At 39.2% G+C, this 24576-nt stretch overlaps 1 protein-coding gene across 3 annotated transcripts; it reads right to left on the bottom strand.

Annotated features, from left to right (window-relative positions):
- Nucleotides 1–1327: 1327 nt before the first annotated feature.
- MLYCD (malonyl-CoA decarboxylase) lies at nt 1328–24263 on the bottom strand. Of its 3 annotated transcripts, XM_068955586.1 has the most exons (8): nt 23487–24032; nt 19073–19090; nt 18814–18944; nt 16692–16722; nt 16391–16503; nt 14654–14810; nt 13567–13716; nt 1328–2748 (listed from the first exon to the last, which is right to left on the bottom strand). In XM_068955586.1, exons 1-8 carry the CDS (start codon nt 24000–24002, stop codon nt 2215–2217), a joined length of 1650 nt encoding a protein of 549 aa, XP_068811687.1. In that variant the 5' UTR covers nt 24003–24032; the 3' UTR covers nt 1328–2214. The 3 variants fall into 3 exon arrangements, with proteins under 3 accessions (XP_068811687.1, XP_068811688.1, XP_009681236.2); XM_068955587.1 differs by lacking the exon at nt 19073–19090 and having other exon boundaries at nt 23487–24057; XM_009682941.2 differs by lacking the exons at nt 16692–16722; nt 18814–18944; nt 19073–19090 and having other exon boundaries at nt 23487–24263.
- Between the last annotated feature and the right edge of the window lie 313 nt (nt 24264–24576).

Genomic DNA, 24576 nt, shown 5'->3' with positions numbered 1-24576 from the left:
AAAAAAAAAAAAAAAAAAAGATAACTCCTTAAAAATTTGGATTTGGGAACAGAAGTGGCAACCAGCTCCTTCATGTAATAATGCCACTCCAGGAGAAGACCTGGCTGAATTCGTCCAAGAGATTATACATATGTTTGACCCCGACATCCATCCATCCTACCTCCCATCCCTTCTCTTTTTCAGTCTGAAGTCTCCTTTTGTTTCATATCTTTGAATAAGTTGCACCATTTCTTGAGCATGAATCACTGACTAAAACATTCAATTTGAAGCACTACAAAGACCATACACACCTGTGGATGTACACACTACTTACCATAGCTACTGATCCAAAAGCTATCATTTTGGAATCGCTTCGAAGTTATTTCCTTGAGCTGGCCAGTACAGAGTTGCTTCCAAAAAAAACTCTCACAAAGATCTTCCAATACTTTGAGTGTGTAATCCTTAGGCCATACCTCCACAATTGAGAATAAAGAAAGAGGAATCAAACAATAAACAGATTTCTCTATAGCTCTATAGTGTTTTCTAGTGCACATTCAGCAAGTTAATTCAGAGATGGTGCAAAAAAGTACTTATCTTTGGGCTCATAGCATATTGCCTTGGGCAAATGCACCAAAAGCAACACTTACCACAATTCAAGGCACATTCTTAATTTTTCATTAGTGGCTTTAGCAACTGAAAAATTGCTGGACACATCTTGCCTGCAAGGGATCACTAGGATTTTTTTTCAGTTGTATCTGATGAAAATAAATAGATTGGACTCAACTTGTTTATGTATGAGAAACCTGCTGACTCAACAGCGTGCCCCTTTTTTCGGAATTACTCTTAAAAACATAATGAAAGCAACATGGCATAGAATATGTGCCATTGCTAATTGGTGACCAGCTGTCATGTAAAAATGTCTTTGCTCTGAGGGGAGTAACAGGCAGCGAAACTACCCTCTCTATATATAGATTTCTCTATAATGGTCATAATAATAGGTCACCAACTTGGAGGATGGGGTTTTTTTTTTTTTTTTCCTCAAAATGAATATTAAAAAAGAGTATCCAATTATACAAGTTCATTCTAGGAGAAAGGCTAATTGCACATTTACAGCTTTCTTGGCTTCTGTTTTTTTTTTTTTACAGAGCAGGAGCTCAATCCCTTTCAATTTCTTTGTATAATTCTTGCCTTAAAAATAGAACTGGGATTTGGCCAGAGAGAGAAGAAATCAGAAATTCCAAGACACACAGCATCAAAATCTGCTAAGAAGATCTGCAATGAAGTCTTACTTCATTGGTAACATTATTGTCAGGGAGGGTTGCTAAGTGAATCAAGGTACACGCTGAAATACACAAGATTTATAGAGAAAGTTTATTTTATTTTATTGGTTTACAGACCACACCTACTTTTTAATTAAAAAAAATGCTCTTTATCAACTTAAAAATTTAGCAGAGTCAAATATTTAAGTATAACATACATATCTGAAAACTTCTCAGCAACAGTCTCATTCACCTCTCTTACTTGGAGCACTGCCTTTTGCATATTATATTTTAGCAGACATAACTGCAAATATTACACTACATATGTGCTGCACTGAGAGGTCCTGATATTCAACCACATTAACACAAGGCTTTCCCATGGTCCAGAAGAGCAAGGATTTGGTGAGATTTTGAGTGAGATTGAAAAAGGAAAACACCAGGTTTTACATGAGTGCTTGAGGGAGAAAAACAGAAAGACATATTGAAATAAAGTTGCGAATTACTGCTTTGCTAATATATTTGACCAAACTTTTACCTTCACTTAGTACTTCTTTCCATTTGCTTTAGTACTGATCTACTAGAGTAGTACTATGAGAAGCGCAGCTCCTTCTGAAGACATGGTTTATAGGTTTATCATCAAGAGAATAATGGTAGGGCTGAAGAACTGTCCATACAAGTTACCACTGGCCTGTAACTCAATTGAGAGGATTTTGCTTACCCTTTAACACATAGTTCCAATTCGTTTGTACATAAAAGATGTCTAGAACTTGTAGCGACTAAATCACAGCACATCAGGCTTTGAATATATGACAACGTAAGCAAGATGACTGATCGTTTATGTCATTTTGCATCCTGCTGTGCGGAATAAGGATTTTCTTTTTCTTTAAATAAGAGGCATTCTCATTTGAATATAGTCACTGCAGAATATTACAGACCTGTGCAGTGAGGAACACTTGCTCTGAATTTTTAACAGTATTTAAAGCTTGCTATTTTGCTGAAACTGAGATACCAAAGAAAGAACTTGCTCTGATGCTTTGATTTGTTTTGTCCCTAGGTATGCTGCACTGTTACTGGCTGTATCCTCTAAGAAATACCGGTAGTTTACCATCATGCCACAAGAAGCACCAATGCCCCTGGGGCTTGTATCCGCCATCCAGTTTATCCGCCACATCACAGCGCCATTCTGAAGATGAAAATTTGCTACTGGATTGAGAGCATAGCCACGATGTTTCTCTCCATACAAATACCAGGCACAGAGTCTCATAAATGGCAAATGGAGCACTTGGACCAATTTTTCTGATCTCACCCATTCATTGTTAGTTAAGAGCTTCTTCAGCGTCTCAGTGGTAGGGCCTCCTGTGATCTCAGAGATTTCTTGGCATTCTGATTCTGTAAACAGTTCATTTCTTTCCAGTTCTTTTGTTTGTGAGGAGAGGAGACCAACAAGCCATTTTGTGAATCCTGGGATAGGTGAAAGACTAGAAAAATCTTTTATCTGAGGAAGTTCTTTCTGTAGACAAAAGAAAAAAAAATTCATGAGTTTTGTCATGATTGACAATGCAAAGTCCGAGTGAAAGAACAGCTGATACCCTTTACTTGATGTCAAGTGAAGACAAGGAATTCTGAGAAGAGAATTAATTGATACGCATAGATGAGGGAAAAAATAATTCACCCCACCAGTAACAGGTTAGTGTCTAAAAAGCACTTGGAGCATTGAGAAATTTTGACAGTAACGGAACTACAGTCCACACCTACCATCTATTTAAAGCAATTTATATAGTGCCTTTCAACACTGCATTCTGATATGTTCTGTTATAGACAGACATCAACAAATGCAATCATGTGCCACAGGAAAGTTATTCAGAGGGATAAGGTTAAATAAAAAAAATCAGCATGTAGCTTTTCACAACCTTTTTAATGTCATTTATTTTACCTATGCAAATATCTTCTTTTGAATCAAGGAAAGCTTATGATTTGTCTACTGCAAACTCAGAAGAGACCTCCTTCTTTTGTATGATTTATCTAAACAGTGCATTGTGTAGATTTTTAGGGAAAAAGTATTTCCCGAAGTTTGGAAAGAGGTTCTTTATCCAGATCAGCTACTATTCATGCTACTCACAAAGTACAAATTTACGAGTAAAAACTATTAATTATGTAATCATGTACAGCAAAACATACACTAGTAAAACCGCACGCTAGTTTTGGGCACAGAAAAATAAAAAATTAGCAAAGAAAACTGATATCAAAGTCAATCCCACTGAAAAAGGAGGGGGGCGAGAAGCAGAAGGAAGATAGACAAAATGGAATAATCACAGTGCTGTTTTAATTACTGATCCTACAGAAAGAAGCAGTGGTAAGAACAGAGACAATTATCCACATTAAGGAAGTGTCTTAATGACAACAGAAAATTGTCTTTAAATGACTACAAAACATGTTTTTTCTATTTTGAACATTTCCTAGATAATCATTAAAAAATCATCATCATCACTCAGGGGCTACCTTACAATTGCAAATGCTAACGGCATGCGTGCTGCTAAGGTGTCCGAACTGTACACGCGCTGCTTGCATCATCAGGTACCGCTGTGCTCTGCACAACAGTGCTGTCTACACTCTCTATCATGAGGACACAGAAGCCAGGGAAAGCAGGACTGACACGCCTCTATTACAAATTGGAGCACTAAGCCATGCAACATTTGCTAATAACTTAGAAACATAATTGGATGAATATTCAACTGATCGTTTATATCTCCTTTCTGCTTCCCACACTGAGCTTCCCAAATAGCTTACTGCTATTCTGCTGGCTTCTGGCCCTATGGTATAACCAGCCAGCTCAAATCGACCACTTCTTCAGTTCTATGACTTATAACTGCATAAACTAGCTAATCTCACCAGCTCCACTTAACTGACATTCTCTCAACATTACATGGCTATTACATGGATATGTAAGCCAAAGAATTCTGCTTTCAGGCAAGACAGGAACAAGAAAGGCAGACAAAAATTATAAACATACCCCAGATTTCCTCCCTCTGGGGAACTGGATGAAGCAAAAAGCAAATAGTATCATAAAGACACTCACTTCTATATCATATTGAACAAAATGACCATTTCTATAATCAGAGAGCCCATGAGATCCCGATCAGGTCATCTCCTCAACCAGTATGGCTGCCACGTTCAGACTACACCACCCGTGATCTCCTCATTGATCTCCTGTTGACTTTTTCAAGTCTCCACTAAAGGACATTAAGATATTTTATTTGTAATAGTAATTCTGGAGCATGTTACTGTAACAAGATCTGTGAAGTATAACTATCAAATTGCATGGAATATACATTTCATAAAAGAAAAAATGCTCTTTGGAATCTGTGGAAAGAGATTTCTATGGAAGGTAACTTCTGACAATATCTCAGCACTGATTTATACAAATTTGAAGACTGTGCTTACAAAAAAAAGTTTATTAGGGTTGTGTCCCTGCAGCAGACCATGGCCAGAATATATAAAAATGAGGGCATGAATATATAAAATCATTTTTATTCAGAGATTTTTTTTTTTGAGTAGACAGTTCAACCATTTTAGAAAAGTTTCCCCTCTGCTTTTGGGGGACAAGGGAGAAGGCAATGACTTCCCTACTACACGCGTGTGTGTATGTATGTATGTGTATATATATATTTGGGACATGGGAATGGTTAAAAATAAGAAGAAGAGAACAGAACAAAGCAACCCTATATACTTTAAAAATCGTTCTCTTCCCACCACCCCCACCCCTTGGATGTTCCCCAAGGATATCAACACTATTTAATCCACAAATGAGTTCAAAATAACTTTTGCAAATTTCAATACAGAATCAAATGTACTCACTAAATCTTCCTTTGATCACCTTTCATCTGGCTCCTCGTAATGTTTTTCAATCAAGGAGTATGCCTAGTCATCAAATTTGGAATTCACTTTTTTTTTTTTATAGCGGCAGGATCTTAATTAGTATGAGTGATAAAGCAGATTTACTCTTAGATGACCCCTTGCCAGCTACAGTTTTTTCTGGATGTCACAGACACCACAGACTAGCAAATTTTAACCTGGGACAACGCTAGCTCCCACCAAAGACACTACTCTAACACTAGTAGCACAAAAACACAGATCTGGAAAAGGCAGAAAGATGGCCTGCAAGTGAGTTTTTAAAGGCTACTGGAAAAATACTTGGAGATATCTGTCTCTGGAGAAACAGGCCAATAGCTTTCAGTTTTGTCAAGACAATGAGCAGCATCACTCGCTGCTTTCCCTTCTCTCTCAGTACCCTGAAAGCCAACCTGTGGTGACTCTGCAGTGACTCGCCTGTAACTTTGCTGCTGAGACATTCTGCTGTCAAGTAACTTGACCTTTTGCATGCCAGCTCTTACCAAGGCTGCACAAATCTCTACCCAGAAGGGAGGGTCACAACTCCCTTCTAAAGACTCAGTGACCAAGGACCCTTCTGCTTGTCCACACAGTAATGATGGATGACAACACAGCAACTGTCCAGGATGTGACAGACCTGCAGATGAACTGTAAGGCATGGGAATGCAAACCAGTAACCTGTAATGACAACTACCCTTTTCAGGTCAGCATCCTTAAATAGCAGCAAGCTCCTGTTCAAAAGATTGGATTTTAAAATGGGGGTTCATTTTTCTACATCTTCATTTTCTAATATGCTTTAAAGTTAATCTTTGATCCATAACACAGAGAAGACAAGAGGTAGGGATAGATGGGTAGGAGTTTTCAAATTAATGGCCTATCAATGAGAAATGCTAGAAGTGCTACTAGAGGGAGCACAGCTGTTACTAGTGGTTGCTTATCAGAAAGTCAGGTCTAGAAGTCTTCTGCACTATCTCTGCAAAGAAAGCACAGAGTTTGAAAATATGATTTTGCTGCTGAAGAGGGCTAACAAACAGGGCTTGCCTGATAGGAACTGAACCATGCCTGTTGCCTCCATAGGGCAACAATTCTGATCTCACTTCGCAGCTTGCAGAGCTGAGAGGGTAAACACACAATGACAAAAGTGAAAACAAAAAATTTCTTCCCATATTTGTGTATTAATACTAATCCCTGTATCAAAGTTCCTAACTAAGTACTATAATTCTGCATCACGGTGATGATGACTGCTCTGAAAATGAACAGTAAACAAAGTAGTGACCTGTTCACCAATCCCAATCATTTATCAGGAAGTTAGTAGCTCCAACTCTATTAATAAACATAAGAGGAGAAATTGTGCATCTTTTTTAGAACAGATAAGACATGGGAAAGTGACCCTATTTCGAAGCTACAGTACCTACCACCACATATCTGATAAATGCTCAAGGTTAGAAGCTTATCTGAGGCCGCCACTTCTTGTGGAAAAAACAAATAGATGCAGTGAAGTGCGCACATTTATGTTGTTGCTAAATTGATGTGCTAGTTTCTACAGCTATTGGTGGAGATCCATTAATGTTTATTTTCTTGTCTGAAACCCACACACCATTAAGAAGCAGCCGCTTTGGGGGCGGGGGGGGTGTTAGTTTTATTATTGCAGAAGAGTGCCGATTTCTCCCCTTATCCATGTCTCATATGAAACTGTCTTGCACTCTGAAAGCCACAGTGCAAGGTCACATTTTTCATCAATGAAAGCAAAGCTTCTTTGGAAATTACTATCTCCCCAGGTCACCAGATCAAATTAAGGTAGCAATTATCAACAGCCCAACCAGAAAGTTAAAATCTGCCACCAATTGTTAAGCATTCTATTGCGTGATATAGTAGCTATCAGTTTTCTCCCCCAAATGCCACAGGCTATGAAATTCTAAGCAGTTTTCTCAAAGGCTTCACCACAGTTACCCACGTCTGTCATCTGCAGACTGAACTGCTATGATGTACCTTCTGTAGAGCTATAGACCACGCAGAGTGGCTATAAACACACTCCAAATTAAATGTCTGTCTAATGAGAAATCCATCTGTCTACATATTCACCAGCACCTATCAGCTAGCTAGAAACACATCTGCCTACTTTTCTTCCAGCACCTACTCTGGAGGGTTTTTGTTGTTGTTGTTAACAGTTGTCTGAAATTATCTTAGAATTCTATTCATTTCTGAGAGCAACATATGCTTAAAATTTAAAATAGTAAGACATTTACATTGTCTGCTCCCTGTATTACACATGTTAACGTAACTAAGAGATTACACAAAACGCATAGGTAGCCAGGTCTCAGAACCGGAACCAAAGTGTTATCAGTGGACTAATGAATTCATCCCAACGTCTACCCAGAGTCCAAACAGGAGATACCTAGAAAACAATAAAAACCCATTTACAAAAACACCTCTAATTTATTTGGGCAGCAAGTTTTTGTAAAGCAACTAACAAAAAAGAAAAATCTTGGAATACTTAGAGCAGCACACTTTCTCCCAGGATTCCTTGGTACGTGAAACGGGCTGCTTCCCCAAGGCCCTGTTCTGATCTCCATTACATCCCTCCCCTTGACCCAGTTATATCACAATACTGGTGGCAAATGCCAAATCATAACAGCTAGGCAAAGATTAAGGATACAAACTGCTAACTGTGCACATACGAAGAGATGAAACTGAGGGCCTATTTCTGTGACTCAACTTCTTACATCCTCCATCTGCTTAAATTAGTGAAAGACTTGAAAGCAGGGGCCATTAACTTCTGTGCAATGTCTCAAACTAACAGTGCTTAACACTGAGGGTTGTAATCTTCACCAGAGGCTCTACTGCTGCAGTTTTCCTAACAGTACTAATAAAAAGCAATTTGCAAGAAATATTTTCATGAGGGACTCCGTACCTGACGTTCTTTGAAGGCGAAAAGCGTTTCCCTACATAGGTTCATCTTTAACAGTGCATGACCAGTTCAAGGAACTAGCAACATTTCTATGCTTGGACCTAATGTTTAGGTCCAATTTTTAGACCTAACTTTATAGTATAGATCTAACATGTAGAGTCTGACATGCCAGTTCCATGTTTCAGTACAGTTTTAAAAATCTTCCCAAATAAAGGCCTCAATAGGGATGAAGGGCAAAAAAAAAAAAAGTAATTATTAGCATATTTCTAACTGAGTGCATGTCTTTTTCTGATCTAATGGAACTTCCCTTATGAAGGACGACAGCTGAGATTTCAGTTTTGAGGTTGCAATGGTATTTACAAGTAGAAGTGTCAGAGTGGGTTAAGTTAAGGCAAAGTCACATAAAGGATCTTTACTGGAGGATAAAAAGAGAAGTTTTAAGTTTGCAATGCCTTGGGAAAATATGAATCCAATAACATTCTGTAGATCAAACAGATGTCCACAAAAGTTAAGTCAAACAAACAGCAAGCTATAAAAGTGTATTAAACATCAACCGTTCAAATGGAATGAAAAACAGAAATTCCTCAACCCTTTCAAATGGTCTCTTCTTCCATAAGCATTTTATCACTAGTCCAATTAAAGACAGTTCCAACATATATAACCTGGAACACCTAGCCAATTAGAAGTGCTTTAAAAGATGATGTTTATTACAAAGCAATGCAAAGGTGATATATATACACACACGCGATATACAGATATAGATAAATATATATAATAAAATCCTTTTCCTATCACAGATCTCAACTACCTATTTTCAGAAGCAGCTGGAAGCGTGCTTAATGATACGTAATTTCTGATGCTAACAAGATTTTTTCGCTGAGGCCATATTGTTTCAGCTGCTGTCACTAATATAAAGTCAATTCAGCACTACTGTTGTATTGTTTGTTTCTTTTAAAGTAAGTGGGTATAACGCTGCTCCAAACTGTCTACTCTCAACACAGACAGCCTTGGAAAGTCCTTTGCTTATACGTAACCAGGGAGAAAGACAGAACATGCATGCAATTTAATGCACTGAAGGGGAATTTTCAGAATTTTGGAAGAAGGACAAAACATATGACTGCCTTTGCCCTGCAGCAATTGTGCAGTATGAGTATTTTGAAGCTGAAACGCACATGGCTTCTCTCTGCTGAAAGGTCGAGCCCATTGAGATGGGAGTCACAAAATTATACAACAAAAGCTGAATGATTACGCATTATGAAAGAACATCAAATAATTCCTCATCCCCAACAGTATAATGCTTTAGAGTTACTTCATAGATGTAAAATACGTAAGGGGAGGTGGTTCTTGCAGAATTCAAGACAATAAATTCAAGAACAATACTTTGGAACACAGAAGAAAGAGTAAGGAAGAAAGTAGAAAGCAGAGAAAAGAAGAAAGTATTAACAACATCAAAGAACTATGGAAAAATAGCAGAGAACACACATCATGGATAAATTGTTCTGGATTATCTTTAATCTTTTTAGCTCTCTTCAGCCCTCCAATGGTACCGAGATTAGGTCTATCAGCAAGAAAACAAATGATAGAGATAGAGAAAATATATGGACATTGCTGTTAAAACCATTTTAAAGGTACATGGCCCTTCATTAAAATTACTGTCCATTTTCAACAGGCCAGGGCATTAAGCCCCTTTTAACGTAGTAGTTACAGAGACAAAATAATCACACTCTCCTGCACTGACAAGTGGTGCTTAAAACACTTTTGGATTAAACTTCATCTTTTCACTCCAGGCCTCACAAAAATTGTATAGTTTGCCACCCACGTACAAGCAGGGGGACTTCCGCTGTCCTGGCTTTGCAGAATTATTATACAATACTATCACATAAGACGACTTCTGAAATGCATTGTAACCACAACCTTCTGTATATTCTCTCTTCATATCCATTCAGCAGAGACACAGATAGCCTCATGGCACATCCTCTGCAGATCCATCTGCTCTCCACACCCCTGCGAAGTAAGCCAAAGCCATGCTTTGATCTCAAATCAAAAATGTGCTGAAGAAACAGTAATCAAAAGTCTTTTCTTGTGCAATGTTCCCATCATTATTTCTATTAAACACAGCCACAGTAACAGGGTAGGCTTCTGATTTCATAAGACTAGTGAAACAAAAAAATTAACCAATCAAACAAGGAAAAGCGATCTCATTCTCCAAAGGTACAGCCTGGAAACAACACTATCTGAAGTTGTTCAGATGGCAAGAAACGACTGATGGGGTGCCATACTTTTAAATCATGTTGCAGAATAAAAACGGGATTTAAGATAATACCTTATTTTGATGGTGGCTGGTGTCCAGCTGAATATGCCTAATACTGTACCAAAAAATTAGATTTTATCACCGTACAATTTAATATATTAACTCACCTATTGCTTCAGATTTCTTAGATGTAACTAACCATTCCTTTGCATTTGATAAAAGAAGGAAAGTAAGAGATATGGATCCATTTTCATACACATTTTATACACTATTAATGGACACAATAAATCAATGATGTTGTTTCTAAAGTTAATGTTACAACTACTGTGGTTAACTCTCTTGACTTCATAATAAATAGAAGATGTTTTTGCTGAAGTCTCACTCAAGAGTAGCAAACATAAACCTAGAAATTCCAATTAAAGAATGGCACACAAGTGTGCTAGGCATTCTACGCCCTAGAAACGTGTGTTAATTCATTACAATACAGCACTATATGAAAACATTATGTATTATATTATAATTCTTACAATGTTTCATGAGTTTTATGGCAAGCAAGAAAGCCACTGAAATCTGTAACTGCAGAATTGAGATCTACTTCACTTCCTACAGAAAGGGATAACGGCAGAAATACTATCCTGACTGAAAATTCCACTCTTACGTGGTTTAAAAACCCATGATATTGGGATTTTCCCTCCTGAACACTAGTCTGATTTTTGGGGTAACTTCTGCCTTTTAAAATAGTTGGATGGTTAGCCACATGAATTAAGGCAGAGGAGGAAAATGGGCTAAGGTACTTTATTATCCAGATGCAAAGTCTACAAGGCAATTAACGTTCTAGAAGTAAGACAAGATCAAGATGACCAGCATTTAATTTTAAAAGGTCTCATCAAAGGGGGGGGGGGGGGGAAGGAAAAATCAGACTTGTAAATACAAGCTGGTTGTTATTAAGTCAGATAGAACAACTAGGTTTTCTATTCTGATCCCCTGTAATAGTAGCCCATGCTCTAGTTCATAAATTTTCACCTGCACTCAGCTTAACCATGTCAGGTTTACTGAAGTATATCTTCAAAAAAGGTATCTGGTCTTGTTCTGAAGATACAAAGAGATTAAAAATTCCAGCAACACATGACGAACTGTCACTGTTTGTCCACCAGCCAGAATAAATTATATCCATGCAGCTTCATAAAATACACTGTTGGGAAGAGGGATGAGGAACAGTAAAATAGGAAGTTATGGTTGTTCCTGAATCACAGGAAAGCAGCTTGTTTCAAGTGTTCTTAATTCTTCAAAGATCTTACTCCATCAATGCCTAAAAAGATAAAATAAAGTATCTCTCCGCAGGTATGCGACATCCTGTTACACAGCAAGTCAGTATGAAATGATCCTTCTTGCAACAGCACAAATATGGATAAGAAACATCTCATTTATCTGTGTTTCATTTATGTAATTCGATATTTTTCCAGGTAGTTGAATTATGTTTGAAATATTATATATACATAGTCTAAATTTTGCCACAACTTCATAACCAATTAATTTTAAGGATGTTGAGTTCAGACTCACCATAGAAAACCTTACCTATAACAACATATTTTTCACAATAACTTGAAGCAGTATGTGAAATTTAAGTGGGAAGGAAGAATGCTATCTCTGGCACTGTACGGAATGCATTTAGTTCTCAGTATTAAATTAATTATTTAAGCTTGAGGCAATAATATTATGATTAGGGTTCATTTAAATGCTTTTCAGCCAGAGTGTTTGCTATTCATCGTGTCTTTCAGAGAAACAGAGAGGGCTGCATTTTACAATGTTTAAATGTAGAAACTTTGTCTTCACGTCTTAAATAAGGAGCACACTCTTTCATTGAACGCGTCAAATTTTAGAATATGCACATAGGTTATCCAAGTATGGTATGTCTGTTTGCCTGTGCAACTCACTCATAACTTTTTTAATATTGCAAACAATTTAGCTATGGACAAATACATTTGTCAATAGGGTTATTTTATGAGAGCAACTCAATCGCCCAGAAATTATTTTTCAGATGCAAAGGCAGGTAACTGCATGAATTTATTCAAATTTCTCCTCAGTCGTGATAAGACAGATGGCACAGCCTAATTATACCTGGACTACCTCACTTTATTCATCTAAAAGCCATTTCAAAAGCACAGACTCCAGGGCAGTCAGCTATGATGCAGTAGTTAACTAATCGATATTTTTGTATTAATAAATAGTTCAATATATTCAAGTTTAAGTTATTTTTGTAAATAAAACTAAAGCTCTAAATTATGGATTATTTTCTAAACATCACTACAAATCTAGGTTTTGGAAGAATGAAGATAAAGAAAAGCAGTGACCACTGCCTTTAAGTGGCAGCTTTTTTAATACCTCAAGTATTAAATACTGTTAAAAGTAGTAGTATACTTAACAGAAATCTGCCTCTTTCACAGCACTTTGTTTAAAGGGATTTTCATTCCTTTCCTCAGTTGCTTGGAAAAAGGTTCTACAAGAAGTGCCCAGACTGCTAACAATACTCCCATAACATGCAATGATATTGTATGAATTCATAGAACTGATTTGTAATAGAGCAATTGAATCCTGCAACTTTCAAGTGTTGAAGACTTCTTCCTTCCTATGTAAAAAGGAGTGTCCAGACAAAGATCTCCTTCTGCCCTTTTTTTCTTTTGTTTACATACATATTTATTCAACCGAGCAAGCATATGCATCGTATACATAACCAGGGGCAATTCATTATAACAAACAAGAACAAAAAAGAATTATGTAAAGGAAAAATCTTTGTAACAGCAGCATCCATGAGATGCTGAAAAAGGAAATAACCAGGTATATTGGAAAGAGAGAAAACATTGATCTGGGGACTGAAAGAGAACCTGTTCACATGTATTATCAATGTCCGCACACACTCAACTAAGAGACAACAGTAAATCATATAATACACTACATTGAAAAATAAAACTAATTTAAGCTACCTTCAAGAGGAATTCACTAATTTGACTTTTAAGCAACCTATGCATGTGATTAAACAAACCCAAGTAATGCAATCAGTGCATGTCAACAACATGACAGAATCTACATCTGGCAGTCATTAACCAACAGCAGAAAGCAGTCTTCCAACTCTTTCCACATCTTCAAACATTGAAAGTACATGGGAAGACCAAAGCAGCTCCTCACTTTGAGCAATGAAACAAAATGGAAACCAAACAGGGATGCAGGAGGAGCACAGTGGCCAAATAACATCTCACATCTCAAGTGCAACTTGCCACACCTACCTGCAGCTCCTTTACAACCCGTTTGATGAGGTAAGTCCCAAGTTCCACACCTTGAAGTCCCTGCTGAGTCAAACTGATTGAATAGAAAATTGCTGTCGTAATTTTGTCCAGATCTTCTGTTTCTATGGGATGGACTTCTTTCACTATGGCCTGGGAAAACAAGAATCCAAAAAAGTTGGTCGTGGTTATTACTATCATTATGGGGGATGGTTCTTTTCAACTTTCAAATATATTAACATTTTTCCACTGTTCTATTCAGTGCTCTCTGGGAGAAACAATAAAGTTCTAGTCAAAAATAAAAAGTAGAAAAAAGACTTGCTTACCTATTAGCAAGTACAGGAAATAATAACTGCATAAATTTTCAAAAGCAATCATAACTGCTTTGAAGTTTTAATCTCTTTTACTATCTTTTCTTATACCACCTGCACTTGAACAAAAACCCAAATTAATGTATGTAATATAAGAGATATTCAGAGAAACCCTGTAATTTCTTAAGGGAAAAGGCAACTCTCTCGTTTCTTAAAAAAAAAAAAAAAAAAAAAAAAAAAAAAAAACCACACTACTAAACACTAACACTAATTTGACAGCCCTAAAAATATTTTTTCAACAAACAAAAATGCCTCAATTTTGAGTTTCTAAATACTGAGATTTCATATATAGGCAACTCTGTCACCCACAGCAATGAAGGCTGGGTGAAATAAGGAACAGAAGAAATTGTACAATAAGGATCAAATCACTTGGAGTCAGTAAAACAGAGTCAATGAGGTGGTCCTGCACTGAGTTTCTTTGCACGCTAGAAACAACTTAATTTCAGGAATGTGTAAAGCTATGTGGCATTCAAAACCGTACCCAGATGATAAACTATCTCAGAAGTGATTTCTCGAGAAAATACATGCATGGAACCGATTATATCACAATCGCTGACGTTTTCCTTAAACTAGGACATCATCAGCACCACATACCGCATATTGTTTTTCAAAATTCTAGTCATAACAAATAGTCCCAAAGGATTAGGAATTATGGCTCTAAAAGGTATGTTTTGCAATATGAGCACTTTGCTGTGTACTGCACATATCAGTGACTGTACCTGAATGCTGCTGGAGATTTCACTGGTTAGTGCCACATGCAAGACTATCAATGGTTCGCCTGGGATTGCACAGTGAGAAAAAAAGTAGCACCTTCTATATGACCCAACTCGACGCTTCATATCAACCCAGTTTCTAACAGGATGCACAGCTTCAGAACTCAATGGAAAAAAGAAAAAATTATGTTTTTCATTTCAAAATGGAAGTCAGCTGACCACCCTACAAGCTCAGTGCTCTTCCCATTGATAGCAATGACAAAACCGTCAGATCAAAAAAGGAGAATCAGGCTATCAACGGAAAAAGTAAGATTCATCCTGAAACTGACAAAGTTGATCGTAAAGTACATCTCGCATATCCAAATCTCTCTAGCTGTCTTTAGGGTATGTTCGCTACACGTCTGAGATCTCACTTGCACTTTGTCTTCGACGCAGCATACCAGATTTAGATCACAGTCTCACTGAATGAGTCTGGACACACTTCCAAGGAATTAAGTTTTCCCAGTGACAAAGCAGAGATACCACAATCATCCTTGTAAAATACTTTGTAAAATTTTCATATGGAAGTGCAAAGTGATTTCTGACAGTAACACTGCCTAGGATATATTTTAAAAGTTCAATTTGTCATGTATTTCAAAATATTTCTGCTCTCCTACTCTGAACTATTCTAAAACATATTTGTCACTGACACATCAACACCCATCCCATGGTGTCATCTGCTTTTAAAGAGATCTAGATATGAGTCAAGGGTAGTTTGTAAATTATTATTTTAGAAGGTTCATGTAACGTACTGTGTAGAAACAAGAAGGTGACATCTTTCACCACAGCCAGTTTTAGTACCTTATCCAAATGCTTTAATATATCATCTTCAACGATAGATACACTTAGTTGAAATTAAACACACTCAAATCTCAGTTAGCACTCCCAGTCACATCTTCAAGGAATCACTCAAAGTATTCTTTTCCCTATTACATACTGAAGGGGTCTAATGCGTATACCAAAATACCCTGAAGACTAAGTGAGATATTACTAGCTATTTTTGTTTTGGAAATGTAGGTTGTATAAGCACTCTGTTTTCTTTGCCTCTTTGACATTTACGTCATATATCTTCACAACTCTTTCTGTAGAGATTCATTTCAAGCTTTTCAAATGACAATACACCACACTATAACTTTTACTCAATCATCTTCTACTTGATCAATACAATTCTGAATATTTCAAAGAAAGTCAGCAACAAATGTTGTGGCTTTTAAGACATGTTTCTTAAAACAAACAATCAACAAAGATGCTCTCTCCATACAGAGTTCACAACTGATTCTGGGCACCTCACCATTTCCAGACAGGATGGAGAGCCTCACTACATTAGAAGTAAAGTATGCTATAGAGTGTCCTGCATTCCATGTTTCAGACTTAAATATTGGTTCTGCCCTCGGTCCACCCTGAGAGACAAAAACTGGTGCAGAAGAACGTGGCAGTGGTTATGGAGGTGGTGGCAGCAGCTGAAAGGGAGTGCAAGGCGGCAGTGCAGCAAGAACCTTGGTTTGCAGTAAAAGTAACAGCAGCACATCTGAGAACGCAAAGAATAGAGCAGAAGGGAAGGAAACTAACCCAGCTGGAATTATTCCTTGATGATATTTTGCCTATTGTTCAGTATTGAAAAGTGTATCTTGAAAATAGTGGATCTACACAACCACACCTGCAGAAAGTTCTCATCAGCAAGTGTTAGCAATTTTTAGCACTTACTCACTAATTTTTTGGAGTACTTCACAAGGTGATTGCCAAGTAACCCGTTCCAAATTTAGGAATCCCGTCGAAAACCATTCTGAAAGCATGTTCTTTAAAACTCCATTCATTTCCTGCCAAAAGAAGAAAGATTGACTTGTCTGCTAAATAAGCTAGGTAGACCATAAGAATGCAAGTAAAGCCATCTCAACTGTTTACAGCATTGAGAAGTTCAGGGAAACTAATGCATCTGTTTGAGAAGATTAAGCATGTAACAACTCAAGCTTTCCTCATACAGGACTAAAACAATGCAAGTACTTACCGGATGCAATGCATTCACAGTCAGTAGTAAACTGTAGATAGGGAAATGGAAAAGAAGGCAAAACAATGAAGATGAAAAGGAGATACTAAATAGAAGTATTTGAAGTCTTGACAATCAGGCAGCAGTTGCAGAACTGCTCAGATGCATTCATTTAGATACCATGAAACAAATCATGGGAAATTTGATGGAAATAAGGACTTGAAATTCATTATAACTTTCTACATCTACATCTCTTCCGAGTATTCAGTAGTTCATGCCTTACGAAGACTATTAGTACCAGATCATTAACATAAGAAAGTAACTTACCAAGTTATATTTTTTCCAGGTCCTTGCTGTTTTTTATTGTCATCACTGCTATTTTAAACATTGTAACTATTTTTCATTGCTCATTGTACAAAAGGTAAGCGGGTAGGTATTTACTCCTGTGCTTTCTGCATCATGGATAAAAAGGAAGTACAAATAATACATGGGTCTTTCTATTTCAGACAGAAAATCCCCCCAAGGCATATGAGGTTCCTGGAGATGCCTGGAACACGTGCAGGCACATTTAGGCAGCTTTAATCAACCTTTGTCAGTAAATTACAAAAACGCTTCAGTTTGGACTTCAGCATGGATTGTACACCTCAGCACAGGACCTGACATGCCCACTCAGGATGATGAAATAAAAAAATGCATATCTTCTAACAGGATGCAGGCAAACATAGGCTTTACAGAATTTTTAATTTCTGCATAAGCATTAAAATTTTTGAGCAAGGAAAACAAAAAAGTATTAGCATAAGACCACAGAAATCAAAAATCCTCATAATATTGGAACAGTACGATATGGAATTACAACCAAATGTAATACCAAACACTCAGAAACATTCACTATAATAAGCATTTTACATTCCCTATTAATTTCCTGCTACCTAGATTATTTTCACTTGTCTAAAACTTATCATTTGAGTTTAGAAAGAATTCTTGAACTCAGCTTTGCATGGATATCTCTAAGAGATTCTAGAGCTTATTTTAGTCTTTCTTATGTTTGCTTTGCCTATAGGATACGATATGATACTACCACCAATTTACCAGCAGCTTGGTCAGAACTTTAGGCTTATCGGAACCCAACTTACATTCATTTATTTAAAAACCAGAAAACTCCTAAGCTTCTATTCAGACCTTTATTAAATTGCCAGTGCTATACACGAAAGACAAAAACTATGTTCCAATGTACTTTGGCTTGCTATACTTAAGCAAAAACAACACAAAAAGCAAAATGTAAATCCATCCAGGAACCCACAATTACTACTTGAAACATCTTTCCAAAGATTAATTATACTCTCAGACCTTTCCTAAGAAAGTAAAAATATTTCCTATCATATCCTAAAAAAGATGAAAGTCGTAGAGGCACTTTTTAAGAGACACACATCAAAGGAGGCTCCTGTTGGCCAAAAGTAATTGCTATAAGTATTCCAACATGGAAAAGAAAGAAAGAAAGAAAAAAAAGACTGCTTTTGTGAACTAAAGCTAGTTTAATTCAACATACTAGAAAAACCTGAAAATGTTCAGGCCTAGACTGTACTCGCAGCCAACTGAAATAAGGTATTTTAATCTATACTAACCCACCCAAAGTTAAAATTTAATTAACTCTTCCCAGAAAAACACTTAGAGCAAAGTTGATGATAATGACCACGCTAATGGAGTATGCAAGGTGAATTCATGGTAAATCCTGGTTCTTTTCCACACCTGAAGTGCAGGCTCAAATTTTCATATAGAAAACAAGTTTCCCTTTTTCCCACCAAATATTTTTTGTTTACTAATTTGTTTTAGCCAAATACATGAGCTTTTCCATTTGGCATATACCTTTGTCTATGCAGAAATGGCTACTACACAAATCACCTAGAAGAAAACAGCCATTCATCTCCACAGAACAATAACGTCACTTCTTTCAGGCACAAAATTGTATGCCACTTTTCCAGCAGCACCCTCATAAATACGATGGACGAGGAGCTTGTTTATTGAAGCATAAATTGACAAATAATACAAATACTGAAAATGTCAAAGACGTTGTTCCAAATGCACGGAATACCCACAAAGTCTTCCAAGAAGTCATATCTGCCAACATTTGCAGAACAGTTCTAACCTTGTAGCTCTTTCGCAGCAGGGCTCTCTCTCAGTTATGTAATACACCAGGTAGCTGTGCTGAAACTTGTCAGTTGTACTTCCACCTGCACCTGTACCATAATTAACAAAGCTGAACAGAGCCTGTATGTGCTAGTAAAAAAAAAAAAAATACTGTTAAATGGGTTTGAAACTAAAAGAATGTAAACCAAATTCATCGTGAAGTGCACTTACAGGGTAAGCAAATCCCAACGGAAAATGATGGAAGCTACAGAACTCACCAGCATAAAAAGCAACCTCTGGAAAAAAAAAAAACCCATGAATGTCACTATCTGCAACAAGCATCACTGAAGAACTGAGAGTTAATGATCACAGTAAGCAGAATACTCCCTAGTAAAGGGCAGTCCTCCCAGTTTCTCCATCGACTTTCTGATCAAAATACTCCTTCCTTCTGTGTCTCAAGATAACACCATCCCTCATAACAGCAGTTAGGGAAAAAGAAGCAAAACCAAAAAAACCAAAAACACCACAAAGAACACTAGTCTAATAAAGATAAATGATCTTAGAAAGGACTAGAGCAGCGATGCAGAAACTTTGTAACTAGGAGGGCCACAGAATTTATTCTGGTGAGAGGGGCATACGCTGCATACCTTCCCCTGCCAAATAAATGGACGTGCACATGTATAGTGAGCCTGATGATCCTGGGGGCTTATTGGCCATATTTTATACCTGTGCAGGTATAAAATACCTGCCACTGCCAAAACATTTGAGACTGAATTTTCTATAGGAAATTACTATGACAAACAAAATTACTGCTGGCTCAGGGCACTTCAGTGCTAGATATGCTCTGACAGGACACCTTAGGGTAGCAGTATTCTGCACAGGCAAAACAGTGCTTTTGCTGATGCTTCTGTGCTAGTGGATTAGAGGAGAAGTGGCAGGTAAAACAAGCTGTACTTTAAAAACAAATAAGTAAATAAAGCCCAGAATTGTCTGCATATGAGTATCTACATGAAGGGCTCTTTCTGGCATGGCTAGGTCACTCAGGAATTGCAGCTCCTGAGCAGTACTACCAAGCAAGCCAGCAACATCAGCATGGCTTGCATCATCAACAGCTTTATTGCTAAAAGCTGAATTTAGTTGAACTCTCTCATCTACTGAGTTGTCCGTTTTCGCTCCCCCTCCCCCTTTCATTTAAATATATTTTTCCACTCTAACTATACAGGTATTACCATCGTGAACAAGCGCATAGCGATTGCTTTAAGGTAGTTCCCTTGTGCATCCTTGTTTCTCCACAGCTCTGAAGTTTTTCAAAATAACTATAAATCATTTCAAGCAGATACCCCTTGGTGTAGTGAAAGTCTCGATATAGTTCACGGTTGTTTGTTTTCTTTTCTTTTGTAAGGGCACCCCATGAGCCAGGAAAATAAGCTACCGTTGTCAGAGCTGGGTCAAACTAACAGATTCCTACGGCTCTCCTGTCATCCATCTGCCTTCTGGAACACCAACACCATTTCAAGCTGCACTGCAACAGCTAGTAGTGGTGAAAACTGCCGATAGCTGCGCTCCTGCTAGTCGTTATTTTGAACTCACTGCTCTTCATCCACTGGCAGTAACACGGCTCAGATGGCAATGACGAGCTTAGAAGAAAGCCAGCTCTACTATGGGGAGACTGGTGAAAGTGGAAAACAAAAGAATGGATACATTTTGCTTTTTTGAAGTAGCTACAGGCTTAACAAGTACACTCCTTACAATGGGATATAATGATGCATAACCGAACTGAAGGTACTTTTGAAGGTACAGACTGCTACAGCTATGTTACCATAGAAAAAAGTGATGACGGGAATATTGTTTATAGAGAAACATAACTCAACTCATGTATCAGTTGTAAATAATAATGCTTTTTGAAGATTACAGTGCAGTCTGAAGCCCAAAGAATTACGCATGTCAACAAAACTTAGCATAGAAAGACGTTAAGTACTTTATGCGATCCAAAATCATGTTTAATAAAAGCCATCTGAACAAAATGCAGAGCTGCATTTAGTACCATATTATGTGCTAAGTCTCTGAAAGGTTTGATTTGACCATCAACGTTCTCAAGTTTGGTTCACTTATTTCATAAATACAGTGCTAAGTAAATTCTTATTTTCATCTCAGAGGCCTTTCTAGTCATAAAATTACACTTAAATATTTACCTTTGCAAGGAAAAGGACTGGAGATATTTCATTCAGAAAAATAAAAAATACAAGCATTTGTTACTCCACACCCCAATTTTAACGTTGAGCAACGAGGCATACTCAGATTAGCATTTAAAACTACTCAGCTATACTTTGGTTTCTATTAGAAAAGTGTAAGTGTTTTTTTTTTTTTTTCCCCATTCCATGTTCTTGCTATAAGACAGCAAAATACAGCCTTTTTGATCTTCACACAACCTCCCTATTTCTGGGGCAACAAATGGGAAAACTCGAGAAAATTTAGATTAAAAGCTTTCATTAACAAAATCTGCCTCTAATGAGAGCGCTATTTCACTTTCCCTCTCAAACAAACAGAAAAAACTCCTATATGGAAAATTCACGTACATAGATAAACACATTCATAGATTAAACAGCAGTAACTAACACTCTACATATACCAAACAGATGGTTTAGTTACTGCTAGTTGCTGGTTAAATATCTGACAATAATTTTATGTATATATACATAGGTAATTGGCTAGCCTTTCACAATTCAGGAAGCTTTTTCCATGTCTTTAGAACATTTGAAGTTTTAGGCCTGAGATGCCTCATTCAGGCATGGTGATCTATATATCTATTTTGATTTTGCCAAGCATTTCAGATTTTCTTTGTTTTCTTTCAAAGAAATTTCAACGTATAGATACAGAATCTCCTTGGTAAGATACTGAAAGATGAACCCACCAGCAAAATGGCATTAAATAGTGTCACACAAATAAAAGGAGATTGTTTTTCTGCTCCCTGCATTGCTAATACTAATTACTTCCATTAAAAAAAAGAAAAAAGAGAGATTAAGACATTAAAAACCATACAACACCAGCTAGGGAAGTTTTCAGTGCTACCATGACCACTGCATCTTTTCCTCTCCCCTTTTCATACCATTTTTGTTCTGCTTCAGATGACGAGTAAAGTATGCAAAACTGTTTTCAAGTGACCTTATCACCTGCATATGTTATTTTACTGAAATCTGTTGAACAAAGAGAACACATCAATGTTTCATCAACAAATACCTAACAGTGCAAGCTGCTCCTATGTGTTGATGCTTTGAGCACATATAAAAATACTTTGTATTTACATTACAGTAGTGGCTAACCCTCATTTCAACAGATCTTTGTAGATGCCAAGTAGAGATTAAGGACTGTGTAAGAAATATTTCAGGCAGTTTGGGTAAAAACAAAATCCCAGTAGGCTAGATAACGCATTCTGTAATTTTCCTCCAGCATCAAGAGCAAGTCAACATGCCATCAAGCGCAAAAGACAACTACAAGAACAGGTACGCAGAACAAAGCCCAGTCCTATTACACAGCATGAAACCAGGCATCCCAAAAGTGATACTTTGAGAAGAAAACACAACAAAATGCTTATGACACCCTTTTTTATTGAAGCTTTAATTTTGCAGATAATATTTTCCTACATTCCAATGGGTGTAGTGTGTTTCTGAGCATACTGTATCAGTGGATACCCATGCATTCAGCTGTTTTATACAGATTTTTATTCTGCTAATTTTTGCAAAATCCATCTGTTTTTACTTAAGACGATCCAACTGGACGTGGAAATTGAATGCAGAACACAATTAAGTTATGTGATATCTATTATCTATCTTAACTGGCAAGTAACCAATTTTTGCTGCTATTGCAGCAACATGGTGATCATGTTTAATTTACAAATACTCTGTATTTTTCTAGCACATTTAAGAAACCAGCAGCAATGCCAAAAACATCTTTTCCTCGTCCAACTTATTTTGCATCTGAATATCGACAAGCAAGTCATGCTCAGCACATCCTGCGCACGTCACTCTCTTCCAAGGAGAAAATTCACTACCTGCTGGGAAACCCTATCATCAGATACCTGCCGCTGTTTTCTGCTATATCGCTCCTGCTGCCAGAGCCACGGCACCATGCTGCCTCACGTAATCTCTGGCGATTACGTCCCACCTCATCCACTTTCTACGTAGGCCCAAGCTGAGTCACGACTGCGCCTTTCTCCTAGTGATATCCTTCACCGCTCGCACGAGGAGGTTGCTCTGTCGCTTGTGGCACTATATCAGGCTCATGAGTCACGCTGCTGCCTGTCGCTTTTCAGCTGCGGCGGGTCACTGCTCGACGGGCACACCACCAGCTGCACTACCTCACGCCCGGCTGTGCCAGTGCGGCAACATCTTCCACAACGCGACTCCTTCCACAGGTCACAGCGCCGTTTCCCACTGCCCGATCGCTTTGGAAAGCCCATCGCTTCAAACCGCAGGACGCTGCCTCCCTACCCACCTGCATGGGGCAGCAAGGCCAGCTCCCAACGGCACTATGGCTCAAGGCAAGGGGCTTTGCTCTCACACCACGGTCACCCCAGGCAGCGAAAGGGGTTCAACAGGGACCGCGACCTGCCAGACCAGCTCCACAGGCAGCACCTGCCACATCCCTCAAACCACACCTCAAACCACATCCCCTCCGGCCTGCCCCGGCCCTCACCTTGACGTGCGGCCCGTCCACCGCCTTGGTGGCCAGCCCGTCCACCAGGTCGCCCCTCAGCTCCACCAGGAAGCGGAGCCCGCCCTCGAGGCGGCCCAGGTGCTGGAAGAGGCCCCGGTACTGCGGGTTGAGGTAGTAGCGGAGCCGGTCCTCGGCCTGCAGCAGGGCGCCCAGCTCCCTGCCCTGCTCGCGGGCCTGCAGCACCTTGGCGCTGAACTCGGCCACCCGGCCGTGGTCCACGCCGAAGTCGCGGGCCAGGCGGGTGAGGAGCTCGGCGCGGCCCGGCCCGGCCTCCAGGCCGCGGTAGTAGCGCACGAACTCCGCGCCGCGCAGCTCCGCCGGAGGCGGCGCCTTCTCCTTGGTCTCGTAGGGCGGCAGCGGCGGCACGGAGCGGCTCAGCAGCTCCTCCATGCCCGGGGCGGCGGCGCCCGCCAAGTCGCGGCGCAGCCCCCGCGGCGCAGCCCAGGGCCGGCGCAGGAGACGCCGCGGGCTCAAACACGGGCCCAGGCGGCTCATTCCGCCTCTGGCGACAGGCGGCGAATACCCCACACCTGGGCCAGGCCGCAGCGCCGCCTCCGGGACCCGAGAGAGCGGTCTGATTGGCTGGCACTGCAGACTGCCAGTCCTCTCCACCAATCGGAAGCGAGAATGGGAAGGGCAGGAGAGTGTGGCGGGGGGCGGTTCGGCCGCCATTTTGAGTGTGGCGCGGAGGCCGGAGACGTCGTCAGGAGGCCTCTCTGAGGCGGCGCCTCGCCCCGTCATGGGCGCTGCGGCGGGTTGTGCCCTTTGCCGGCCTTCTTCTTGCCGATGCAGAGCTTTCCCCCTGCTTGAGTGCTCTTCCCTCCAGCCTTCACCATACTACCCCATGGCATTCTTGCCCATCACTTCCATCCCGCTCACAGTCAGGGCTGTTTCCCTCGCAGGCTGCCTGCCTGCACCTCAGGCAGAGGCCTGGCACGAGAGCAGGGTCGCGCCTGGCCTGTGGCACTGCCAAGGCAATTTTGGGCAGCGTCATGGATAACTCTCTTTTGAGTCCGGTGGCGCCAGACCCCCCCCCAAAAGGCTCGTCACCACCGTCTCGCAAAGTCAG

This window comes from Struthio camelus, chromosome 10 (genome assembly GCF_040807025.1).
Source record: "Struthio camelus isolate bStrCam1 chromosome 10, bStrCam1.hap1, whole genome shotgun sequence".
NCBI classification, from domain to species: Eukaryota; Metazoa; Chordata; class Aves; order Struthioniformes; family Struthionidae; genus Struthio; species Struthio camelus.
The sequence above is the reverse complement of the archived record's forward strand: the minus strand, read 5'-3'. Positions and strand labels throughout refer to the sequence as shown.

Coding starts and splice junctions, on each gene's coding strand:
- MLYCD (XM_009682941.2), bottom strand. CDS start 24,248: ATGACGGGGCGAGGCGCCGCCTCAGAGAGGCCTCCTGACGACGTCTCC. Junction 16,504..23,486: donor TGGACGGGCCGCACGTCAAG/GTGAGGGCCGGG, acceptor TTCTTTTGGCAG/GAAATGAATGGAGTTTTAAA. Junction 2,749..13,566: donor GGGTTGTAAAGGAGCTGCAG/GTAGGTGTGGCA, acceptor TTTTGTCTACAG/AAAGAACTTCCTCAGATAAA.